The sequence below is a fragment of the Strix uralensis genome, chromosome 8, assembly GCF_047716275.1.
Source record: "Strix uralensis isolate ZFMK-TIS-50842 chromosome 8, bStrUra1, whole genome shotgun sequence".
Classification (NCBI taxonomy): Eukaryota; Metazoa; Chordata; class Aves; order Strigiformes; family Strigidae; genus Strix; species Strix uralensis.
In genome coordinates this window covers 30,049,712-30,074,388 of record NC_133979.1, presented here as the reverse complement: position 1 = coordinate 30,074,388, position 24,677 = coordinate 30,049,712, and the positions used below count along the sequence as shown (strand labels likewise).

The 24,677-nt window shown below is 50.6% G+C and overlaps 1 protein-coding gene across 2 annotated transcripts; it reads right to left on the bottom strand.

The window, feature by feature from the left end:
• Positions 1-5,932: 5,932 nt before the first annotated feature.
• LOC141946703 (regulator of G-protein signaling 16-like) lies at positions 5,933-12,667 on the bottom strand. Of its 2 annotated transcripts, none has more exons than XM_074876929.1 (5): positions 11,943-12,667; positions 10,548-10,649; positions 9,803-9,864; positions 8,324-8,490; positions 5,933-8,043 (listed from the first exon to the last, which is right to left on the bottom strand). In XM_074876929.1, exons 1-5 carry the CDS (start codon positions 12,296-12,298, stop codon positions 7,843-7,845), a joined length of 888 nt encoding a protein of 295 aa, XP_074733030.1. In that variant the 5' UTR covers positions 12,299-12,667; the 3' UTR covers positions 5,933-7,842. The 2 variants fall into 2 exon arrangements, with proteins under 2 accessions (XP_074733030.1, XP_074733031.1); XM_074876930.1 differs by lacking the exon at positions 11,943-12,667 and adding an exon at positions 11,233-11,926.
• Between the last annotated feature and the right edge of the window lie 12,010 nt (positions 12,668-24,677).

Below are 24,677 nucleotides of genomic sequence, written 5' to 3'. Positions count from 1 at the left end.
GCTCTGCGTAACCACGCTGCTGCCCAGGGGAGCCCTGTCCTCCAGCCTTTCCCGTCTGCCAGCAAAGCATGTGCAGGAAATATGTGAAGAAACTCAGGCTGTGACATGCCACCCGGTTTCCCCCACTTCCCTGTAATGAAAGATGAGCTCACCAGCGTGCAGAGTCCATGCAACCTCCCCAGCCACATCCAAGATCCAGATCCCACTTGAAACAGGGATGAAATCGCATCAGTGAGTTCACGCCTGGCTTTCCACGGGATGCTGCTACATGCACAAACTGGGCATCTGCATATGTACATGGAGACAGGGCTGGATACAAACACAAGGGCACGAATGCAGAAAAGCACACCCTAAAGGGGTGCATGGATGCAGGCCAGCACATTTTATGTGCATCTCCAAATCCTTGTGCACGCCTGCATTGCTTGCTCACATCTGCATGCCAGCTTTCACAAGAGCTCTGCCTATGCAGGAGTCACATCTTTGTACCTAACAGGTATTATTGACCTAACAGGTCATGCTGAGCATCCTGCTTTCCACAGCATGCAGCAAATCCGCAAAGGTCTGGGAACATCCCGTGATCTCTGGATGCAGTTTCACAGAGTTTGTGTTGCCACAGGAGACCTTGACACAGCCCCACAGGGACAAAGACTGTGAAAACTCAGGGAACAATCTCAAATCACTCTCAAGGCTCTCAAGATCCCATTTTAATTCACAGAAATCTGCTGAGCTTGGCAGCAAGCACCTCTCCCGGTTTGACCAGAGCTGGGGCACTAGCTGCCAGCATTTAACTACCCATTTGCAGGCTGGAAAAGAGACAAAAAAAGCATATCAGGGGCACATCACAGGATCAGAGCCAACAATAAAGATGTCAAAAAAAAGTCAGCGTTACAATACATAACAATACCCCGCCACCCAAATACAAACGCTTTCTTCAGCTTGCTGATTTAATTAAAGTAGTTCATTATCTTGTGATGGGAAGATGAAAAACCAGAGGATGCTAGGAATGAGGTGTTTGCAACCAGCAGGGCTGTGGCAGAGGTATGGGCCTGTACCCCAGCAAAGAACGGTTTGCTGCTGACGATTTCACTCTCTCTCCTCCCTGATCCAAATTGTTTTCCATAGAGTCAAAAGCTTAAACTCTTAGTCTCTGTGACAGGCAGTTTATGGGGAGTAGAAGGGCCTCAAAGGTCTTCTAAAGCATGGGAGTCCCAGAGCTCCTCTCCACAGCCATTCCTGTAGCCTACATTCTATGTAGTTCCTGCTGTATTTGCACTTCTGCAGAGTCCTTATTTGCCCCCCTACCTCCAGGGACTCAGGAGATGAGCTGCAGAGACACAGTCATCAGGGAAATCAAGGGCACAATTAAGCAAATCTTCCTTTTCCTCCACGCTGATGGACCTACACTGGTTTTGCAACCCATCCCCTGAGATAACATCTCCGGGCATCCACACTCTGGCCACCAGCCACAAATAAACATGAGGTAAAATGCAGCAACAAAAACTGCCTGCCAAAGTCAAAATAATTTTTAAAGTAGCTATGAATAGTAGGATGTCTTTTTTCTTCATGTTCCCTGCATTTGCTTCCTTATTATATTTCCAAATGGGAATGTCCCAGGGTTTATATGCTTGGCCATGCTGATGTGATTTTCAGTGCTGCAACACAGCCAGGAAAAATAGTCCACAGAAGGATGCGATTTAAACACTGACAGGTGATGCTATTCGTGCAGGAGCATCAATCACATTTCACTTTGCCATGGAGTATTTTTACATTTTTAATCTGCATTTGCTAGCTTTTTAGACTGCTAATCAATCCTCACCACCACAGAAAAAAAGACCAGCATATCTTCCAGCAGGAGCGGGCTGGGAAGAAGAAGTGAGGGCAACAGCAAGGCAGGCAGGGACCTCACCAAGCAGGGCACCGTGTCCCAGTCCCCAGGCAAGGAGAGTAGAGCAGGTCCATAAAAAGCATCCCAGATCAACCAAAATAGGTCAAATGAAGAGCCAGGACGAGGACCTGAGCTTAAATGCATTTCCCGAGCAGCAGAGGTGGTTCCCCAGCAGCATTTCTCCCAGTTGTTTCTCATCCCTGGCTTCTCCCAGCAGGCTGAGCCCAGGTTGCAGGGGTACTGGGTCAGAGCTGCCCTCCAGCACAGGCAGCCCAGCCCCGGGGAGGCAGGAGGGCTGCAGAGCCTGGCACTGCCCTCAGCACTCCACCAGTGTCAGAAAGCATCAATATTACCATTAATTTTTTACTTTTTCCCAAGGCACCCTGGAGGTAAGAATCCCTGCACACAGCTGGACTGGGTTGGCAACCTTGGCATTTAGCTGGACACGTAGTGAGGGGGACATGAGCCATATCCAAACATGTTATGTGTGATTTATGGCGCTTTATTCGGGCCAAGGCCATGAAGGTGAAAGCCGCAGAGTGGGAAGCAATGCGATATAGCTGCTCCCTCTCTGCCAGCTGGCACGGGGGCTGGCAGGACGCTGCAAAACCCTGGGTAAGGTGTATTTGAAATGGCTCGGTGCATCCCCTTTGCTGGTGAGCTTCCTTCAAAAACATATTTAAACAACATTTTATAGCATTCATTTGCAGACTGTCTTAAAGAAAAAATAAATCATGGATGTGCACACGCAAATATATATGAATTTGCCTGCATATGTCTGTTGTTATGCATGTGTATCCATTGCAGTGCATGCACACAGAAAGCTCAGCATCCATACACCTATACATGCACATCCACCTGCCCAAATACCTGCCTTCGTGGGGCCACTCGTGCACCTATGTAGGTGCCCTAAGACCACCCCGAAGGCTGCTTGGTCCTGTTGGAGTGGGGACCCCCGGCTGCAGGAGGAGGCAACATGGCTGAGGGACAATGCCACCCCACCGAGCCACTGATGGGAACACGCCGGGTCCCAGAGCAGAGGGAAATGGGTGGTTTTTTCCACCAAATAAATCCATCCCCCCATCCCGGCTCATGGAAACCTGGCCCTGGAGCAAGTATGTGTTGCGCCTGGGGGGGGGCCAGAGCCAGCCCCCACATTTGCTCCCCGGAGCTCAAATCTTCTCAGCTGCTTCCAAATTCGCAGCCTCCTCCCTGGGAAACTTCGGTCGTGGTTTATTGGAAGCAACCGCAGCTGGCTGTGCCCAAAGGCGATCGCGGGAAGCTTCGGCTCCTCTTTCTCAGTGCAGTTTTGTGGGTTGGGGTTTTTTATCCCCCCAAGGCTTTAAAGGTTTTGTTATATTACCACTGGGTTTTGCCAGCAATCGTGGACATGCTGGATGCAAGCATGGTTTTATTGACCAAGTTTTCTCTTCAGGAAGCATCTCAGACTTGTAGAGATGAAACTATGCTGCAAATGGGATACTCTGGTATCAGCTGTGAGGACTGAGTACTACCAGTGAGGCTGAGACTCAACCTGGACCATCCATTTCTGTGCATGGTGCATCAAGAATGGATGTAACCCCAAATTTCCTTCTAAAGAAAGCTCAGAAAGATTTTAATTCTGAATCTTTCTTACTTTTTCTCTTGGTCAATTTAAGTATTTTCTTAATGGAGAATCAGTTTTAAATTAATTTCAAGGTGTGCAAGACAAAATATTCATTTTTTTCAGTTAGAAGCTGCAGTTTAAAAAAAAAAATGTTTCTAGCTGTTTTTATACCAATTTGCTGCTGTAAGTCTCTCTTATCAGATAATTTAAATGTTTCCTGGACACCTTTTAGCTAATTTCTTCCTTCTCCCTGCACTAAGATCAGGTATACAAGCAAACTGCTGCCATTCCGAACTGCCTGTCTTACTTAAGACAAGGCCACGTTTAATGAAATAGTGAATAAAAGATAAGAGGAAGTTTAAACTGCCTTCCTCCAGTTAGGTGGATGACAACTGTAGGGAACAGGAATGGAGAAGAGTCGGTGTATTTTGCTATGAATGATGATCCTTGGTGTGGTGGGTTTGGGTGTGTGGTGGGGTTTTTGGTAGCAGGGGAGGGGGCTACAGTGGAGGCCCCTGTGAGAATCTTCTCAAAGCTCCCCCAGCTCCAAGTGGGACCCGCCTCTGGCCAAGGCCGAGCCAATTAGTGACGGTGGCTGCGCCTCTGCGGTAACGTACTTAAGAAGGGGAACCTGTGAGGAGAAGTTGGAGTTGCGAGGAGGAGTTTCAAGGAGGACACCTCTGCAAACTCCGAGGTCAGAGGAAGAAAGGAGGGGTGGGGGGGAAGGCGCCCGGTGCACCCCCCCTGCAGCCGGTGGTGGGGGGGCCGGCTGTGCCCCTGCGCCCATGGAGGTCACTGGGGGAGCAGATGCACCTGCAGCCCATGGAGGACCCCACGCTGGAGCAGGGGCATGAACCCCAAGAGGGCCGGGACTCTGAGGGAAGAAGCCCCCGCTGTTGTAGTTCGGCACGGGGAGGATTGCAACACGTGGCAGGGACCCACCCTGGAGCAGCTCGGGAAATGCTGCAGCCCATGGGAAGGACTCACATCAGAGAAAGTTCGTGGAGGACTGTCTCCTGTGAGAGGGACCCCACGCTGGAGCAGGGGAAGAACGCGAGGAATCCTCCCCCTGAGGAGGAAGGAGCAGCGGGACTGACCGCACCCCCCATTCCCTGCCCCCTGCACTGCCGGAGGGGAGGAGGTGGAGAGCAGGGGAAGAAGGCGGGGGTGGGAGGGGGAAAGGTGTTATTAAGATGTGGTTTTAAGATGTGGTAATGCTTCTCACTGTCCTACACCGCCTGTTAAGTGGTGGTGTTAGTGTTTAAATTAAATTGATGTTCTTTTATTTACCTTCCCCTAATGCGTCTGTCTTTTGCCTGTGAGGATAATGGGTGAGTCACCTCTCCCTGTCCTTATCTCAATTCCGGAGCCTTTTACTTTATTTTCTCCTTCCCATTCCTGAGGGGGGAGGGGTGAGTGAGTGGCTGCGTGGTGCTCAGTTGCCCTCTCAGCTCAAACCACGACACTGGATGGCTGTATGAGAAGAGACATAAGGCTTGCAGTTGCTTGTAAAAGGCTTTTTAATGGCAGAGGCTGGCTCGTGCTAATAGTAATACCTCAAAACCTAAGTGCTCCTAAGTTACAATCACCTGTGATGCTAACTTCTTGGCAGTTCACTCAGTCTTCTCTGCTGACAGAGGCCAGTTAATTTTGGCTTCCAAAACATACAATAACTAGAAAGACAACTTAAAAACATGTTTTGTTTGATTTTTATTTGGAGCATTAGCATCTCTGAGCTACACTTGGATGCTCCCCTCCCTGCATGACTCGTGCTGCAGGGAGCCCTCCAATGCTCCTGTGGTCCCTGGAGGTGCACACACCACACACCCCACTTCTGCCCTCCCAAAACATCCTGTAGGGACACAGGGGACGGCTCAGACCTCGGAGACAGCACATTCTGTGACAGAGGTAGGACATTTTCTATTAACCCCTTTAACACCAGATACATTCCCCCTTGTAAGTGAATTCAGTCATCAGCTGAGTTATTGATAACAATCAAATATTATTTATGGCAGCAACCCAAAAGCAGTTTTTGCAAACAGCAGCTCTCACCCGAGTCCTCCCATGCTTTTAAGACAAGGGTGTCTTACTGATACTAAATAGGTATTGGGAACAGCAGTCCTATGATCAGAAAATGGCAAGCCATACAAACAGTACTGAACAACCCATCAATTAATACATTCAGAACTTAACTTCTGCTTTCATTCTTGCTGTGAACTGTTTAGTTCTCTTCAATAAGCTAAATACCATGAAGCTTTACTCTTCACAAGTCTTCCCCTTCCTTTTCTGTTCCTGACATTGCAACTTTTAAAGTGACTGTAAATGCCCCTTGAGCCATCCAACACAAGCAGCTTGCTTTAGTATGCTTTGCAAGTCATCCAAAATTAGAGTGTAAAAATTAATTGAAAGCCCACAACCAAAAAATCCATGCAGTCACGGTATTTTCCTCTTTACATTTTATTTTGTAATGACAATACTATGTTAGCAATGAAAACTGAGCATTATGCATCATTCACTTCAGTAACACAACAAAGGTGGTTCCAGTTGTAAAAATAAATAATAAATAAGAAAGCAGCTAAAATCTCCCTGTAAACGCAGCCAGGATCCACCGAGGCTCAGAGGTAGAACCAGAATGGGGAAGGTGGAAGAGGACTCAGAATAACATTCCCACATTCATCCTCGGTCCCTTCCTCTGCTCAAACAGCCACAAAAAGCCCAAGCGATCCTGTGCTTCAGCTAATGCTTGGGAGGGAAGAAGATGGTTCTCTTGGCAAGGAGTGAGTACCAGTGGGATAAAGACCTCAAGGTTTGCTTTTTAGGGATAAACAGGCACATGTGGCAGCCTCAGGCTGTCTCAGTAGGAAACGATGCTGGTGGCACGTTCCCCCTTCCCTGTGACCCAGCACAGGATGCCCATGGGTTGCCCATCACCCACTCACGTGGCTGCTGGCACCATTGCTGCCAAACGGGACCCAGAAATCCCTGCTCGGAGGGGCTTTCTGAAGAGCTCGCCCCAGAGGTCTGAGAGGATGAAGCATCCTGTCGCTCCCCCAAGACACTGAATTCACGGCACACATCGCTGTTTCACTCGGCTCCCCAGGTTTCTGGTAAAGTGCTATAGCTGCTGACTGGTTTCATCAGCCAAGGGAACAGCAAGCCCAATTTTAAACCAGGGGAAAGCCCCAGGTTTTCTCCCATATGTAAAAAATAAGTTTTCAACAGGATCACTCACCCAAGTGCCTGTTTTACATCACTATTCTCTGTCTAGGACAAGCTGCTAGTCTACGTGCTGAGATGCCGTCCACATCTTTAAGGGGAGAAAGGAAACACCACAAACTGCAAAGCACCCTTTTACTGCCATCAGTGGTCCTCCGAGCTCACGGGAAACCTGACGCCTTGGACCCCTCTCGCAGTCCTTGCCAGACTGCAGCTCTTGCTGCTGCTATTCCATACCTTGCTCCATGGTCATGTTACAGATCTGTCTGGTCATCACTCAAATTATTATACAGAAGAGGTGGGAGGCATGCTAAGTGCTACAATATCTGAAATAATTTAATTTACAAGCTCCTCAGCGCAAGGGACGTGTGTATGCTTTCAGCAGTGCTCTTGTAATAAATATATAATAATAATGATAAAATAAATAAAAATAATAGTAATAAAAAGTTATGCATGTGACCTAAGATTATGTGCAATCTAAAGGTCATGTAGCTTAAGGAAAGGATAAAAACGTCACTGCTAGGGATGCGCTGTACTGGAAGAAGGTGTAAAGCTTTGCTGCAGAGCATGCATAGGAAACTACAGAAGGGATCTCAGGATCAGAAGGCGGCAGGCACAGGGTCCCTCCAGCTGAAATTGCCAGGTAGTCTTTATTCTGGCCATTCCCTCACAGGAAAAGCCCCGCGGGAAGGCCTGGGGTAGTTGCCCAGGGCACGGCGGGAACTGCAGGCTCCTGTGCTGGCTCTGCAGCCGGTGGCTGATGCTGCAGGTCAGGGGCAGGGTCCTGAAAGCAGGTGGGAGCCCTCCAGTTACAGATGCTCAGGGGAATCCAGTCTCTTTCTCCTGGGCTTGCAACTCAAATCCAATTTCTTTCTGTCCCTGCGGTGGTACAGGTCTGCAGCCCTGCTGCAAGGGGAGGCATCGGGTTCCCACCCGCTCCGCTCCTCCAGGGAGGGAGGACTTCTCTTCCCAGGAGCTCAGTGGGAAGTGGGAAGCACTTGGGGTCCTGGGGATCCTGCTAAAATGCCAGGACTTCAGCCAAAACCCCGATGCATGAACCTCAGCCCTTGCAAACTGTCTCTCAACCTCTGCCTGGTCCCCCAGCTCGTCCCCCCACGGCAAATTCGGGCTCAGGTCAGGTATGCGACCTCTTGCTGATGCCGCGGCTGGTGACCTGTTTGGTCATGTCTTGGTAGGAGGCAGACTTCAGGAACCGGGGGTAGGAGTCCTTCTCCATCAAAGTGCGGGTCTTGGCCTGGGCTTCGTTGAAGCAAGCGGAGGTGGCACCCGAGAGGTTCTTGCGGGTGATCTCCCTGGTTTCGTGGTCGATATTCACCTACAAGAAAGCAGTATCCACAAACATTAACTCAGCATTAACTCCCCTCCCATGGCATCACGAAAACTGTTTTCTCCTTCTTCAGATGAGGGTGAAGATGCTCACAAGCATTTATATCCCTTCATGTTGGTAGACCACGTGATGTCAGAAATGAAAGCTGTCATAAACAAGAGCACAACTTCCCACTGAGCTGAGACCACTTTTATAAAACCCACCAGGATATCTTATCCCTTTCCCACCCTATTTGATGCCACAGGACAGAGGCAGAAAATGCTCTCACCTCCCTGGGTGCCTCACTTTGGACAAACTCCTCAAAGATCCTGTTGGCCTTGGAGGCCAGCTTGGTTTTCGACCGGGTCTTTTTGAAGTCCTCGCACGCCAGCCAGAAGTCAAGGTTCTCCTCACTGAACTCTGTCTTCAGGAAGGTGTGGAAGGCCGTCACCCCACCTGGGGAGGGAAGAGAAGAGCCGTTAATGGGGCAGAAGCAGGAGGAAGAGGACCACTGCCAGACGCGATGCTGCCCAGCAAGCATCACCCTGGGAGCTCAGACCATGACATCTGCAGATTTCTTTTCCCTCAGGGCAAATTCCACCCTCTGAGACGCTGCTAATTGGCCTCTAGACTCCAATAAAATCCTTTCCCACAGACAAGTAATCCTCTGGTTTTATTTATCTGACCTTTCTGTAATGAGGCTTCAGAGTATTTTCTTTACAGCTTCGGAAAAGAGCTAATTCTACCTAAGGAGAAATTCACTGACGTATCAGTATGCCTGCAAGAACTGAGCAGTGATGGCTTTATTTTTATTTCTCAGCTGAGATCTAGGGGAAATGAGATGCGGAGGAGTATGGGAGAGCAATTGCAGCAAAGATTTCAGAGTGAGGCTGGGGAGATGTATTAACTTACAAAGCCAGAGATGCTTGTTAGCCATCACAGCACGTGAGGAAGGCTGGAAAAAAAACCCACCACCTTGCTGCAAACTAGCACTGTGGAAGGACTTTCTCTTGCTGTGGAATAGCTTTTAAGGTAGACAAGTACTATTAAAATTTGACACTTTTACCATTGTGCACCTTCTGTAAAGCCCAGTGTAAGGAAGGGATTATGTGTGGGACTCAAAAAGAGGTCCCCTCTTTCGGTCCGGAGGTACCGTCTGCATGGGGGAGAGGGAGACAGCACCTTACAGGAACCCTCTGCGTCACCATACATATAGCAAATATTGGAGGGGAAAATGGCTATGGGTAACTCAGTAAAGCAGCCGGATTTCTTCTCCCTGTGGAAGAGCCATCCCCAGAGGCACAGGACAGACAAGCAGAGGGCAGCAACACAGTTTTCTGAGCAACAAAAGCCTGTGGGGAGGTGGCTGTAAGGAGGACACTGAGAGCAAACACTCTGTCTTCTCCCGAAAGGGACTGTCAGGGCATGGCGTGACGTTGTCCCTGACAGACTGCTGCACACGGGATGCCCGTGCCGATGCTCCTGTCCCGAGGCAGCAGCAAGGCGCTGCGAGAGAGCGCTTGTGCCCCATAAAAAACACCCAGCCAGAAAAAAAGGGTACAGCTTCACAAGCCAGGCAATGAGCCCCATGCATCAACTCTGTCAGGGCAGAAAAGGGGCCTCTTTCAAAATCCTAGACCATTTTGTTTGAGGAGAAGACAAGATTTTCTCATACACTGGCTGCAGGCATACAGTCACCCCCTTGCTCACTGGAAGCATGCTTGTCCAATGCACTTTCACCAAGAGAAGAAAACAAGATCCTACTCACTTTTACTCTTCAGGAGCTGGTCGAAGGACTCCCTCCATTCGAGTACTTCACGTGAGGAGTCTCTGGAAAACACAAAAGGATGTAAGGCTCGCTGTTCCACCGACAACATTTCTGCCCTGCGGCGAAGGATGGGAGCACTTCAGTCAAGCGGCCCCATTAACGGGACATGCTGCCAGAAGGGAGGCAGTGGCACTCGGTAGGAAACCAAAGCAAGACCCCGGTATCCATTACCTGTGGATTCTCTTTCCTTTCTCCCTTTCTTTTATCTTCCCCGATGGCTCACCAGACCTCAGCTCCATAGTGCAGCTTTGGCCAGGTAGAGGAGACTCAGAAAAGCCTTTTTCTGCTGGTACAAGCCCAGCAGAGCCTCCTCTGCAAGAGGACACCCTTTCCTCAGCAGCAATGTTTAGTATTTTAGGTTTTAATGCTGCCTGCATTCCCCAGGGGTCCCGGGTGTTGGTCTGAGACACCAGGAACTATAGAAGCTCTTTGGGTTTCTTGCCTGTTACTAAGGCCCTGCTCTCTTGTGCCTAATGCCAGAGCATCAGTTCCCCCGTCTGATTTTATAACTGGTGGAGCTGGGAAGTGATCCGCCTTCCCTCCCTGCTGGGGTGGGACTGTGGGGAGGGTGAGCTGCGCTTTGGTCTCTCTGCTGCGCAGACAGGCAGGAGCATCCCCCAGGAGAGCCTGGTCCACAGGGGACTTGTCCTAGGCTGAACCTGGGACATGGCACTGCTTGGCTTACCTCCGTCTGGAGCCCAGCTGCAGCTTGCTGGAGGTCCTGATCCTGTGTCCCAGCTCTGGTTTATGAAGCAGGATCCCTAAACGGGTCTTCAGATCCTTGGCTCTGGAAGAGAGGAAGGGGAGAGGTGGGATTGCTGGGCCACTGGATTGCTGCCACCAGCCCTCTGCCTCACAGGGGCTGCACCCCACAGACCCAATACAGCTCGGAGGTGCAACCCTCACTCCTCAGCTTCAGCTGCTTCTTTGCCTTCTGATGTACAAAATAAATGCTCTCCCCATCGCTTTTTCTGCTCCCTGGCAACCACACTTAGCAGTGCATTAAGCCCAGGGGACTGTTTCCTCCTGCTCGCTTTCCAGGTAACGCCACGTGCGTTTATAAAGCACGGTCAGCTTTTTCCTCTGGGGCAGGTAGCAGAGCAGCTGCTGAGTGCTTAGCTGGAGCCCCCCCCATCCCCCCCAGCTCCCCAGAGCTAACCTGGCTCTTTTTTCCATCCCCCTCTCCCAGCAGTGCTACGCTGCTCTCAAAGCACTGGAAAAACACAGTGACTGCTGGAGCATCTCCCTGCTGCGAGGCTGCTGCAGCAAGGCTGATGCTCCCCTGCTTTTTTCTTTTCTAGGGTGCCCCTGAGTCACCAGGAGCCTGCCACCATGCCACGGAGATGGCTGTGCTCCCCGGTGGCACCTACCCCATGCCTTCGAGAGCCAGCGAGCCCGGTGGCAGCACGATGCTCCTGTGCCAGAGCCCGCTGTGCGAGTGCCTGAGACGCGGCTGCCTGTCACCGTGGCTCTGCGGCGCTGGCACAGAGGCACCTCCCTGCCGGGAGGTCTCTGCGGCACTACAGCAAAAGCCGCTGCTAAATTGGCTCCTCTCCCCGGAGTCCCCCCAAGGCAGCCCGCAGTCCCACTGTTATTTGTGTGCTGCAGCTCATTCAGGCATCCCAAGGCGCTCATACAAAAATAAGTGTTTAAATGTCAAGCTGGCAGCGTGGGGCTTTGTAGCCATGTTTGGCAGGAGGAGCAACATGTCACTTAACATTTCAAGTGTGTTGACAAAAATAGTCCTGCTGCTGTCAACTCGAAGCAAGTGCTGCAGAAATAGAGCCAGAGAAACAACCCTTGTGTTTGTATGCCCGGACACACGCAGGGCAGCCCTATCCAGCCTCCTCTCCCTCTGCATGTTTTACCTCTGTGTTCCCCTCCTGGGGAGCAGGACGGATACAGCCAAAACAAATCACTCGGCCCATCCTTTGCTGTGTGTTTCCTTGTGGTCTGCACCCCAATTTCTACCAAAACATCATGGCCACAGCAGCAGAGGCTGGCCCAGTCGCTCCAAAGTTAGGTGCATCCTTTCCAGCTACCCCTCTGCCATCCCAGAACTGCAGCATGGATCCCTTACCTTTCCAGGCAAGCGATGGGGAGCGCAGCTAACCCCCGGCACATGCTGAGAGCTGGGCACCCAGGCACCCAGCAACTCATCAGGTCCTTACGGCAGCGGCGTGCAACAGGCAGCTGCGGCACCACCTGCGCCCGCAGTCGTGTGTTGTCAGCTGGAAAAGCAGCGAGGAGCCGTGCTTTATATTGGGTGGGAGGCGGGAGAGCTGGGAGGGGGGCCCAGCATCGCTCCAGCCTCCAGCCAACCAAAAACTGCTCTGGCAGCACCCAGTGAAGATAACGGCTTAGGTAGGTTTCTTTTGTGCTGTTAAGGGAGGGGGGAGTGGGAGGCCGAGTCTTGTCCTTGAGCATCACAGTCATAACTGCTTACTCGATAACAGGAAAAAACAGGCTCATTTCCACCGACGCGCGGAGCTTGCTGAGTAACTGCCGGCGGGCGGGTACGCAGATGGGGAGAGCGAGAGGGACAGGACAGACGCCGTAACGCACAGCAATTCGTCAGCTCTGTCCTGCCGCCCGAGGACTTCCAATCCTCCCGGCGCTGCAAGGGCTGGTGTGGCAGCATCGCAGCAGCACGCTTTTCCCCAGGTGGTTTAAGCAGGAGATGCCAGTCCCTAGCAGAGTCGGGCTCTTTTGCAGCATCCCAGGGGCAGATGCAAAGCCCAGGGGAAGGGTTTGCACTCCCCAGGGCAACGCAGTACTCCCCGCCTTGCACTGCAGATAGAGCAGAAGGCTGTAATGTTTCCACATCCCCCACAAATTACACTGCCAGTCCACAGCTAGAATAAATAAGGAGACCGATGTCTGACCCTACACGCTGGCAGCAGTTTCACTTCTTCATCCCAAATTCTCTGCTGGGTCTATGGTGGGACAAGAAAAGGGGAAGAGATGCACATCAAAGAAAGTCTGAGCAAAGCATCCGGTAAAGGTGGATCCTAATGAGAACTGAAGATGGAAAGAAGAGACTAAACCCAGGGGAGAGGTTGGAAACTGGAGGGGAAGGACTGAACCAGCAAAAGAGAAGGATGAAGAGAAGGAGTTAAACCAGCGTCAGACACTGTGCACCAGCAAACCCCAAGAGCTGGTGCAACAAACAGAGGTCCATGACAGCCAGCAGGTCCCCCACACCAAGATCAGGCTCACACAGGGCCCGCGGAGCTGCCCTCCCTGCAATTCCTGTCAGTGAAGCTGGGAGGGAGCTCACCACAGTGGGGGAGCGACTCTAAACTCCCCTGCCCACAGCCATCCCAGGGCAAAGAACTGCCACCTCCACTCCTCATCTTCTTCCTTCCTCCCCTCTTAATCCATGCTATTACCAGCTCTGCAACCAGCACAGACATTTTTCCAGAGCTCAGGTTGTCTCCTACCCTTGCTGCCTGCATTAATCACACATGGGACATTGCTGGAGCGTCTTGCCAGTGGGAGATGAGCCATGCCAGGGGAGGTGGCAGCACACAGCCATCTCAGCCCCAGGCTGAAGAGAAAGGCTCCTCTTGAGCTGCCTTTGGGGAGCAGAAGCATGAGGATATCAGGACAGGAGACTTTCAGAGGAGACTAAGCACCTCAGCTCCCTCAAACTGTAATGGGGACTCCTGTCTTTTTCCCACCACTTAGAAAAAGCCACTGAATTGCCTTGCCCATGGCTAGCCAGAAAAAATGCATCAGGACTAATGACCATACACACATTTTTAGCTCCTGTCTCAGCTTTAATGACAAGAGCAGCCTCTTTCCCAACAGCTCTGGATTTTTTTCACTTGAATAAACACATTTAAGGCTTCTTGGTTAGCAGATATTCAGCTACAGATAAACATTTGGAGCTACAGAAAGCTCTTGTTCATGTCTTCCATGTGCCTTAAAGCCATGATTAGAGCTGTGATCCTTGCTGTGGGTTTAAGGAAAGAAGGGTAAGAGTAAGGGTGAGAGGCTGTAGCCTGTACAGATGCTAGGAAGGTCTGTGCATGCCCACAGCGTGGACATCACTTGATTTAACACAGGTTTTGGAAGTGCTTGGCCACATCAGCCTGGTGCTCCACCCCAGCTGACTGTCACGCTGGGAGCACTGGTGTCACAGTGGCAGTGCCATGCTGACATGGGTACGGGCTCCTGGTACCTGCAGGAGAGGGTCACATCAGGGTACTTTGGCACTGGCCATGCACCCATACCCTTTGCACTCACCTCCCAGCTTTAGGGGTTGGCTAACAACAGCCACAGGCCTGGGACAGCAATGGCCCTTCTCCTGCATCTCCACCTCCTCCCCAGTTTTCTGCACAGATGCAGTGCTCAGTGGTGCCCAGACACTGTTTTGTCTCATCATTTTGGGGCATGCCTGGAGTTAAGGAGGACTTCATCTGTATCTTTTTTTCCCCTTTAAAACCGTGCTCACGTGCTGCAGCCCATTCTCCCACCTGCAGATTTGCAAAGTCACAGGATGCTCTGGTGGCTCTCCCCCCGTGTTCGAGGCACCCCCAAGTGGATTATGCTGAGAGGAAAACCTCCAGGAGGACGGGCACGTGTTACAGACACACAGGACAGATGACTTCTGGCAGCAAGTCCATGGTCCCCGAGACAGCTGTAATGCTGGGTGCCACGTGCTGTTTGGAGCAGCTGAGGAAATGTAACTGTATGGCAAAAAGACGGCCAGGACAGCAGCAACAGCCATGGCCCATGGGAGAGGAGCATTGATGATGCGAGCCAGGGTGGAGAAACTCTGCACATCTCTGCCCTGGTGTGACAGCCTGCACTTTGCTTCAGCCTCTGTCTCCCCACTGCATTTTCCCATAGAAATAAGGTGCATTGGGCAGCTGCGTGTATGGTTTTATCTTGTTTTATCTTGAACCAGTATGCGGCTCTGGGACACGGTGCAGTGCCAGTACCACGTGTGTGGGTCTGAGCCCAGGCACAGGAATGGGATCAGGCTGTTCAGGTGACGTCCTCCCTCCCAAGGCCAGGACAGACCCTCCGCCCGCTCTGCTGCGGCCACCAGCCCCCTGCACAAACCACTGGCTGGCAGCTCTGCTCCCTTGGGGCATCCCTTTTAACTCTCCCCTTCGATGGGGTAGGAGATGCTGTTCAAGGATAGGCAGTTCGCCAGTGTGGGATGCAGTGGGTGCAATATTTTATAACGCAGAGCTCTTCAGTAGGGTTATGCAATAGCCTCCAAGCCCAACGACGTATGTGTACTCAGATGTCTTTATGCCGCTCTATATCTAATTTAATTACGTGCTTCCTGTCTTATTTAGCTTAGCAGCCTCCCGCAGCTCCAGCTCAGTTGCCTGTATTATCAGTCCTTGTTTTGGAACACAAAAAAACCTCATTTATGTTGCAATGCCAGGGGCCGGGCTCCCTTCCTGTAATGGTGCCGCAGCCTTGCTAGCATGAAACCCACCTCCCATCCATGGGGAACAGGCCTCTCGGGGTTTAATTTCTACCAGGGAGGTCCTGGAAACCCAGACAGGGTGCACTGGGGGGACCGTGCATGCTTGGGCTGGGAGATGGCTGAACCACGGAGGCACCTGTGGTGGGAGAGCTGCATCCACAGCCGCCCTTTGCCAGCGCAGCACCAGTGTTTGCAGAGGTACAGCTACCAGCTTCCCCATCAGAAGCAAGACACAAAACCTCTCAGCCCCAGGTATTGCTGCTGTTGTTTTTGGATTAGCATTTATGGAAGTGCCAGCAACCTTGAAAAATAGGAAAATACAGTTTTCAGCCCCAAAACTACCAAATGAGGTGGGTAACTGGGAAACAAGGAGGGAATGGTGACAGGGTGAAAAGCATCCTTGAACATGTGCCCCAAAGCACAGACAAGCTCTGAGAAGGGTTTCTGGTAGCAGGTATTTTTATATGTTTGGGTGGAATAAGAAGGGGACAATACAGAAATGGATGGAAGGGAAGGCAGGGAGGAAGAGGAGGAAAGGAAGATCCAGGGTGAGGCATGCTGCTGGGGTCTCATTGCATTGCAGAAGATGTGGGTCAGACAGACTCACTGACACCTGATTTCTCCCAAACTGATGGGGAACCTCAGCAGTGGCAATCAGGAATGGTAAAACTTGAAAACAGCACCACATGCTCCCTGCATTGCTTCAGCAGAGACTGCCAGAAGCCCAATGAGTCCCCTGGAGCAGTCTGCATGAAATCAGGGAGATGCTGAAGGCAAAGGAGTAGAAGGGAAAGACTTAAAGGCACTGCTCGTGTTGCACAGCCCCTTCCTCCACCAGCAAGCTGTTGTTAAGCTCTGGTTGTGTTTAAGGAGAGATGTCAGCAAAGAAGATGATGAAAGGGGTGCTGGTAGGGGATCGCCCATGACGGGAGGTTGCTGCTGTGCAGGCAGGAGCATGGCATCGCTCGGAAGCTGGTGATGGTGGCCGGGAGGAGCAGGGAAGCCACCGAGGCTGTGAAAGCAGAAGGGTGTTTGCAAGGAGTCCCCAAGGAGCCACGTCACAGGTGGGTATTGGCCACAGGCAGAGCTTATGAGGCAGGGATGGTGAGGGGCTGCTGTGGGATGCCATGTCCACGTGAGCCTTGCTCCATTCGTGCCTCCCCACCCAGGGTAACCCCCACCCCACTCCAGGACGGGCAGCTGCCCACGCAGGCAGCGGTGCTTGTCCCTTGGCGGCCTCTGTGTGACAACAGGCCCTCAGCCTAACCCACAGGGCGCTTAATTGATTCCCAACAAAAGCTCACTCTGCGTTCACATGAAGCATGAGAGGAAATAGCTGCTCTGGAAATTTGTAGCAGTGCGGAAAGAGATTATTGAAATAAAAAAAAATTAGAATTACAAATGAGCTTTTCAAGGGGCAGCTGTTATCCACTCTGCTCACGTGCTTGCTTTGCACAGCGCCGGAGCACATCTGCGTAGGGAGAGGTATCTGACAGCAGGTATTTTTAATCTTCTCTTTCTGTTCCTGGCACCTGCTCTTTAAAGCCACTGAACAGCAAAAAAGCCCCAACAAAGATGATGGCTAAATATATCCTAACTAAGAGGAGAGACAGAGCAGCACTAATGGCAGATCCTTCCTTGGATGCATGCAAATTGTTTTGGCTCAGAGACAGGCTTAGAAGGAAGAAGCAGCAGATGAAAAGGAAAAACAATAAAAGAAGGGAATTAGGGCAAAAAAAGGGGGATAGAAAGGAGACAGAGGAATTGTTAAATTCCACTGCACCAATTTCCAAAGAAAAACAAGCTCAATTAATTTTTGTTTTTTAATGTAACCCTGTGCAGACCACGCAGCAAACACTCACCTTTTGGCAGGGAGGGTGGGCTGTGCACCAGGCGAGGAGTGCCCTCGGTGTCCCCAGGGCCAGGCAGGATCCAGGTCACTGCTCTCCTTTGCTTGCCAGACCTGCTCAGGAGATGCTCTGCTTGGCCTCAGCCCTTTGTCCAAGCGGGCAGCAGCCTCCATTGCATTGCTGCAGCCCCACTCTGCAGCAGATGTCCCACCATGCAATTTTCTACTAACACTAAAATAACCTCCCTCAGCTGCCCTCACTCTGGTCTTTGCCCCTGCTAACACCTCCCCTTCTCTCTTTAGTACCTGGGATTGCCCTCAGATGCTGCCTGACCCTTCCCTAGCAAGCCCAGGCTCCTCCAGACTCCCTAAACTGGCCCTTAGGACCCCCTGAGTCGCTCTGACTTCTCCAGCTCTTGCTGCCCATCTCTAGCTCATGCATCCCCTGGTCCCCATATGTGTTCTCCCTGCCTGCTGAACTGGCCCTTGCCTTTCCTGTTCCTTACTTGTTTGCCCCCATCGCCACTGCCAGCCCTCACCCTGGGGTTTGCCAGAGACTCACCAGCTTATTCCTGCTCATCTCTGCCCAGTATATCCCCCAAGGATGGATCAAGCTGAGACGTTGATGCAAGCTGCCTGCTGGAGTCTGAGGCTGCTTCTTATAGCCTGGAGAAAGGATTTGTTTGTTCCTCATGGCCTGATCACACTCGATCCATCCACACTGCTCCCTTTTCTGGGAGACCTTGCTTGTGAGTCCCCACTGCTGGTCCTGGTATGGGCAGCAGACTCGACACTTTCCATGCTTGGCAGTAAGGCAGTGTGATGGAAACGCTGCTAGAGGGGCAGGTGAGAGCCATGCCACCGCAGCACCAGGTGCATGGCAAAGGCTGATGCCCCAGCTGTGCCACCTTCACCACGGCCACTTCTGGCTGCATGTCAGTGGGTTTAATTGGCTGATAAAAAGCGTTTGCTCCAGAGCCATCACCACTTCTTCCCGCAGGACAGCAGGATGCATATGGAGGTGGTTGGGCTGGAGGGAGCCAACCGCTGCCTTGGCAGCCCTGTGTCCCCCTGCCATGCTCCTGGCAGGGACAGTGCTTGGTTTTCCATTTTCCCAAACAAGCAGTTACCTGGTGCTGCTGCTCTGGCTGCAGCAGAATGAGCCCATCCCCTTCAGGAAGGTCCTACAGATTTATGTGTGTTTCCACGAGGTACCCAGTTCAGGGGAGTGGGTAATTTGTCTGCAGTGGAGGGCTGCTCACACCACCCATCTGCGCTGGCCATCACTGCTCTCTGTGCTGCCTGCCTCCCCGAGCCAAAGTCAGTGCTCCTGCTCCCACTCATCTCTGACTGCAGCTACTCCCCGAGCAGACACCAGCAGCCCCTCACTGCAGGGAAGCTTTGCTGCAGCCTTCTCCAAGAACAGCTGCTCCTGATGCTGCTTGCACTCAGGTTCTAGGTTTTGGGGTCTGGGGTGGGCAATCCATCACAGGCAGCAGTGGGGTGTACCCAGAAAAGGACAGCAATGCACTGGTGGAAGGCTCTTCAGATTTACCTTCATTGCAGTCTCCTAGATCCCACTGGCAATGTTTCTGACTCATCTCCCCAAACTGTACCTCCAGGGAGACTGGTTCTATGTTGCTTTGACGGAAGAGACTGCTTAGAGTTAACACGTCCCTTCTTTGCTGCCCCATCCAGCATGTCTGCACCAGTGAAACCAGCACACAGAGGATGAGGGCAGGGTCTGAGAAGGCACAGGCTTCTCCCATCCTTCTCCCTGCTCAATAACATTTCTAGGAGTCACCCTTTCAACTCTGGGCTCGCAGTTCCTGAGTTCCTCTCCATGCAGGAAAATGTGCTCGACTCGCACCTTTTCAGACACTCAGGCAGAGAGCAAGTAGTCTCAGGCTGTTTATTATGTCCTCACGGTCTCTATACAGTACAGGTGAGTAACACTTTACAATGTGGTGACATGACTCAGGGCGGGTATCATCACTGGTCGGACATCTGGTACGGCTGAGGAACTTCTCCAGCCTCTTAGGGAAAGGTGAGCCTAGCAAACGGACAGCTAATGCTGAGGGAAGGTCAAACCAGCCCGAGCCCATGCCTTCCTCTGAATGGGAAGGAATCAGACTGAACAGCCCACGTGTCCTGCCCAAACAGCTCCTGCAGTTATCTACCAACACCAGCAGCACCCAGACACTGCGGAGGAAGTTACAGCATCAGGACTTAATTAAAATAAAAATGTGGCATAGAGAAGGTCCTAAAAGAGCTGGTCTTTCTACCCAGGTAGCTGGTGTCTCGCTTCTGAATTCACTCTGTACAGTAATGCCCTCTTAAATCTCTTCTGAGCCATCCCCAAGTAGGTTTCCCAAGGAACAAGACATCTTTATTACTTAAGACAGCCTTACTCAGTGCTTGGGTTTGGAGTTGGGTCCTCAAGGCCCCTTCCTGCTGGTGAGACACTGCCATCTCACCGACAATGGAGATGCCAGAGAGCTTAAAGAAAAATCTGAACTCTGCATGTCTGACTTGGGTTGCTTGTAGAGGAGGGGGGAGAGAGGTTATAGGAAGATGAGATACTTTGATCATGGTTTTTAAGGAAAAGGGATCTACTCCAGGAAGTACTTGTACCCTGCTGTCTTCATTACCAGTAGTCCCGCAGAGGACTGCATAAGTCAACACAACGCAAGGTGCCTCCTTCCCCTGATTGCTTTTTAGCTGGTGACAGCGGGCAATGATAAGAGTGACATGAAGACATTTTTCTTCGGATAACGCCGTTATCTATGCTGTAAATGCAAAGTCAAGCATCTCTTCATCCATCGTGTTTTAGATCCAGCCTGGGGCACACAGCACGTGATGCAAACTGAGAGGTGTGGGGCTACTGGAGACAAGTTATTCACACCACGGCTGGTCCCCAAACCTCCCTGGTACTCCAGGTCCCTCCAGAAGCAGGCACTGCCTTTTCTTTTGTGCCTCTTTGCCAGAAATGTTGGTTTTTTTCAGTAAGAAGCTCATCCCCTTTTTCTACCTCCCTCCCATGCCCTCAGTTCCCCGAACTCCAGTTGAGTTTACTGCAGTCTCAAGTTAGAGATACATCCCTCCAGTAAAACCAAGAGGAGGCACAGAGTAGGACAACTGACTTCACTAAGCAAATACAACACACACACCTTTATTTACACTCTTTTTTTTCATATCAGAAAGCCAAGAGGAAGCACAGCTGTGACCCTGCCAAAGCAGCCGCTGCCTCTGCGCAGCACGGCTGCCCTCTCCACTAGCCAGCCCCTGCCACAAGCACAGCACGTGGAGTGTGGATGGAAGAAGACAACACAATACTAGGGACAAGACGAGCCTCTGCAAAGCCCAAGGGGTGTGTGGTAGAGAAAAGCATTCTGGTCTAGCAGCAAAATGTACTTTAATTCCAGTTCCGTGATATAATGCTTCAATGCCACAGAAAACACAGTACCAAGAAAGAAGACAACTGCAGCAGAAGCCCCAGGAATGAAAGATAATGCAGAAATTATGTGAAGTGTTTTCTTCTTATATAATGAGCAAGGAATAGCTACTAGGAGCTTTATAGTGACAGTAGGAGGAGGTATGTAGGAGAGAGATGGCAAGACCAGAGACAAGTGTCTGGGGAAGTAAAAGGCAAAGAGAGGAGGGATAGATGGGGGTGGAGGGTATGCAAACAGGAGGGCACGTGAGGAGGTTATGTGAGACCCAGGCTCAGATATATGGGGACAAACAGTGCTGGTGGAGAGGAAGGTTGGCATGGACAGGAGTGCTTCAGGGAGAAAACTGTAAGGAGGAGGAGGAGGGAAGACCACAAGGACTGGACTGAGGAGAGAGGGGTTTGGAGGGAAAAGCAAGAGGCCCCCAGGGAGGGGAGAGCTTGCACTGATGGGTGAGAGGCACTCCAGGACTGGCATGAGGTATGCTTTGCTATTGCTCTGAATGCTGTAAACATTTTGGTTTTGTGTCTATCAGTGAACATTCAGTTCAGTTTGATACATGTGCTCCTATGGGTAACTGGAAGCCTAGCAGAGTTTTACATCTCTTATTACTAGTCAAACTTACACATGAGGCAAACACAACACTGGCTAAAATCTCATTTTATGTCATTTATGCCTAATTCTCCTATTTTAACATGCACATCTAGGTCTCAGAAAAGCTCCTCTAGTAGGAGACACTAAATAGCATATACATGAACTCACATGCACTCTCATCCAGCCACACCAGCAGACACACACACTGATTTCCCTCCCCTGCTTAGACTAGCAGGACTTTGCCCTTCACACCTTCCCCACGTGGAGGGCAGGGACCCATCGGTACATTAACAAGTCCAGTAAAAGTGCTTGAAATCATCCCAAACCTGGCTGACGGGCCAAAGCAGGAGAAAGAAACTCAAAGCAGAGTAGGATTCTGCATCTGCTTCTGGAGTTAACAACACCTGAAGCTTACAGAAGAAGGAAAGGCGATTTGTAAACTCTTCTTCCCTTTTGCTGTCAAAGGACTTGGGAGCTGGCTGGATACGTGCCAGCAAACACACAGAATAAAAAGAGCTGAGTGAAATGATTTTTTTTTCCTCTCTTCATGTGATGGTACACTCTGACATTGCTTGAAACAGGAGGAAAATTTTGGAGGTGTGTGCTTGTGGAGAGGGGAAATGGGGTTTATGTTATGAAGTTATCAATACCCCTATCACATCAGTAAGGGATGAATCAAAGATAGGGTAGTTGTCCTTGATGGGGATTAGTCATCACTCAGTGCTTTCCAAAGCTTTGGCTCAGTCATTATTTCCTTAATCAGACCCTGGTTTAAGGGGAAGAGCTATAAGCTGCCTGTTTTAATTCACTTCAGACTGACATTTGGCATAAAAGAAGCAGCTGGTGCCAATTTCTTGGTTTTTTTTAAAAAAATAATTTACTTTAAATAACTAGTCTGCTTTCCTTCAAGAGAGACATACTGTAAGAGCAGCAACAAAAATAACCGTGATACTCATATGCCTCAGACAATACTTTTGCTCCACTCTATGCTCAAGGATGTTTCCCATGGAGGATATTACCTGGCACCAATTTAAATGGGCAAAACACTTCTCCTGAATCAGCCAGAATGAATACAATTCCTGTCACCATTGCAGCAATGGCATCTCTGAATGCACCCGCTCAAAGGAATTCCCCAGGTGGATGGAGGAGAGAGGGGAGCTTGGCTTTTACAGGGTGTTGGCTACTTTGAAGTTTTTCCATGAGTTCTGACACGAACTGAAAGGATGACAGCACCGACGCTGGAGGAGCGTGCTGAGAGATGTTACCTCCTGAGCTTTCTGGAGTCACACTCTCAACAGGACCAGCCTTTGTAGCCATCAGGGAAGCCTCGGAATTGTCCTCACTTCTGAGTTTCTGTTCCTCATTCCTCGACACAAACACGTTGTTTCTGCTGTTTCCTCATCGCCTGGCTGGCTGGGCGCTTTGCTGAAAAGCCTCGGCTGGCACTAGAGGTCAGCATCAGCCAAGCCCACTCAGAAGATGTAGCCGTGGCTTTTAAGAGAAATACAAGGCAGTTAACATGGCGTTCTGCCTTCTCTTTAAAAGCAAGGACTGCATAAGCCTGCTGCTCCTATCTCTCAGATCCAGGGCAGCAGTGGGATGCTTTTTGCATGTGCAGCCAAGAGGAAGGCAGGGCCAGACAAAGTGGCCCCCCTCCATCCCTTGCAACACACCTTTGTTTGACGCCGCAGCAGTGGGAAGCTGAGCTGCCGCGTTGCAGCGGTTGGATCACCGGTCACTGGGCCATTTTGTGGTCACTGTGGTGCTGGATACAACTGGCACCACAGGCCATCTCAAGGGGAACTATTTCAGCCAAAGCAACCCGTGTTCCCAGGAGATCCCAGTCCATCCTGTGTTAGATGCAGGTGTGGTAGACACAGTGGTTCTTGGAAAGGAGAGTTCTTCCAGCTCCTCCTTGCAGTCAGTGGCTTTGCATCCACCCTTACAGGTCAAGCATTGAGAGTGTTTCACTACAATGTGGGGCGATTTGCCCTCCTCCTTCCCTTTCACCTATAGCAGGAGGGGACTGTATAGGTGATGTGACTCTGTTCTACTTCCTATAGCCCAGATACCACGAGGGACAGCCACTGTGTGCAGGACTCCTTGTCCTTTGCTTCTATCTTTGACTCCTTCCAGAGCATTGCACAAGTTTCCCCAGACACCTGTCCCATTAGACCTTCTTTGCCAGGTACCTCGTTTGCCATAAAGCGATGGGCCTATGAACAGCTAAACTCACAGCTGGTTGAGCCACTGCATGATGTAGACCACTTGGATGAATCTGGGGCACTTTCCAGTGCTCACCTTTCACTGATCTTTTTCTACAAAACATCTGGAGAATTCTAGAGCTGACCAAGCAGGTACTGAAAAGCAGGTTTTCCTAATGAACATAAATTTTGCACGTGCACCATATTTAGACTTTAGTGTCTTAGAGACCACAGGAATACACCTCCAAAATAAAACAAAGATGCTTACCATCCCTATCTTGATCCTAAATCTATTTGTCCTAATGTCCTACACAGCATCCTTACAAAGAGCCTCAAAACCTGCTTCCTACTTAATGCATGGACAGTAATGTTTAATATCCATGCAGGCTTTTTGTATCTTGTTCCAAACATGTTATACTTAGCTTTAGAGTTCGGCCTACCTAGTTTACACCACACTCCACCAAACCTTTATCACCAGCTTTCTGATGTATCAAACCTACCCACCGCTCTCAACTAGAGCAGAGGTTTACAGCCTCTATCCTGTGGGTGACTGAAAGAAGGAAAAGATCCATGGGGTCACTTTCCAGGCCTTCATAAAACTAAGAAAATAAACCTCTGGTCTGTAGGCTCAAATCCACAGACAGGCTGTCTGCTTCTCCGCTAGAAAATATTGCAAGAATCTGACAGCCGATAAGCTGGGACAGCAATGCTGTAGAAATGGAGCCTTCAGATGGTAAGTATTATTGCACAGCACAGAGGAGGTGCTACACAACTGACATCCACACAGAGCCTTCTCCTGCAGCTGGCTATCCAGGCTATGGGAATAGGGCCAAAGTATACTTCACTCAGCACTTCACACCCGGACGCTCATCCTGCTCACTGCATGCTTCCCTGTGTCCTGTTTTTAAGCAAGCACCATGCAGCTGGGTCTGTGTCTTTAGTAGTTCTTTACATGGCATTGAACCCACAGTGGACAATCGGTAGGTAACAACAACAGTCAATAATCAGTAAATAACAAAAATATAATTGTGTTTTTTCATGTTACTTCTGCCTGCCACGTGCTGGTCAGGTACTACATGAAAAATGCTATCTGGCATAGCAGACAGGTCTTGTGCTCTTCTTACATCTCAGCATGGGGCAGACGGGACATTCCTTCTTTGACTCTTTCCCAACAGCTGGCAGGTCATTCCCAAGAAGCCACCAAGCCTGTTAACATCTCTGGTGGCCAGGAGCCTCTTTGTGTTAGGTTTTGGTACGGTGCCTA

Bases quoted from the DNA above. Each gene is read 5' to 3' on its own strand.
- LOC141946703 (XM_074876929.1), bottom strand. From the start codon at position 12,298: ATGACTGTGATGCTCAAGGACAAGACTCGGCCTCCCACTCCCCCCTCC. The intron at 10,650-11,942 runs GTAAGGGATCCA...CCTCTCTTCCAG, and splicing joins CCCATCGCTTGCCTGGAAAG to AGCCAAGGATCTGAAGACCC. The intron at 8,491-9,802 runs GTGAGTAGGATC...TTCCCTCCCCAG, and splicing joins CCAGCTCCTGAAGAGTAAAA to GTGGGGTGACGGCCTTCCAC.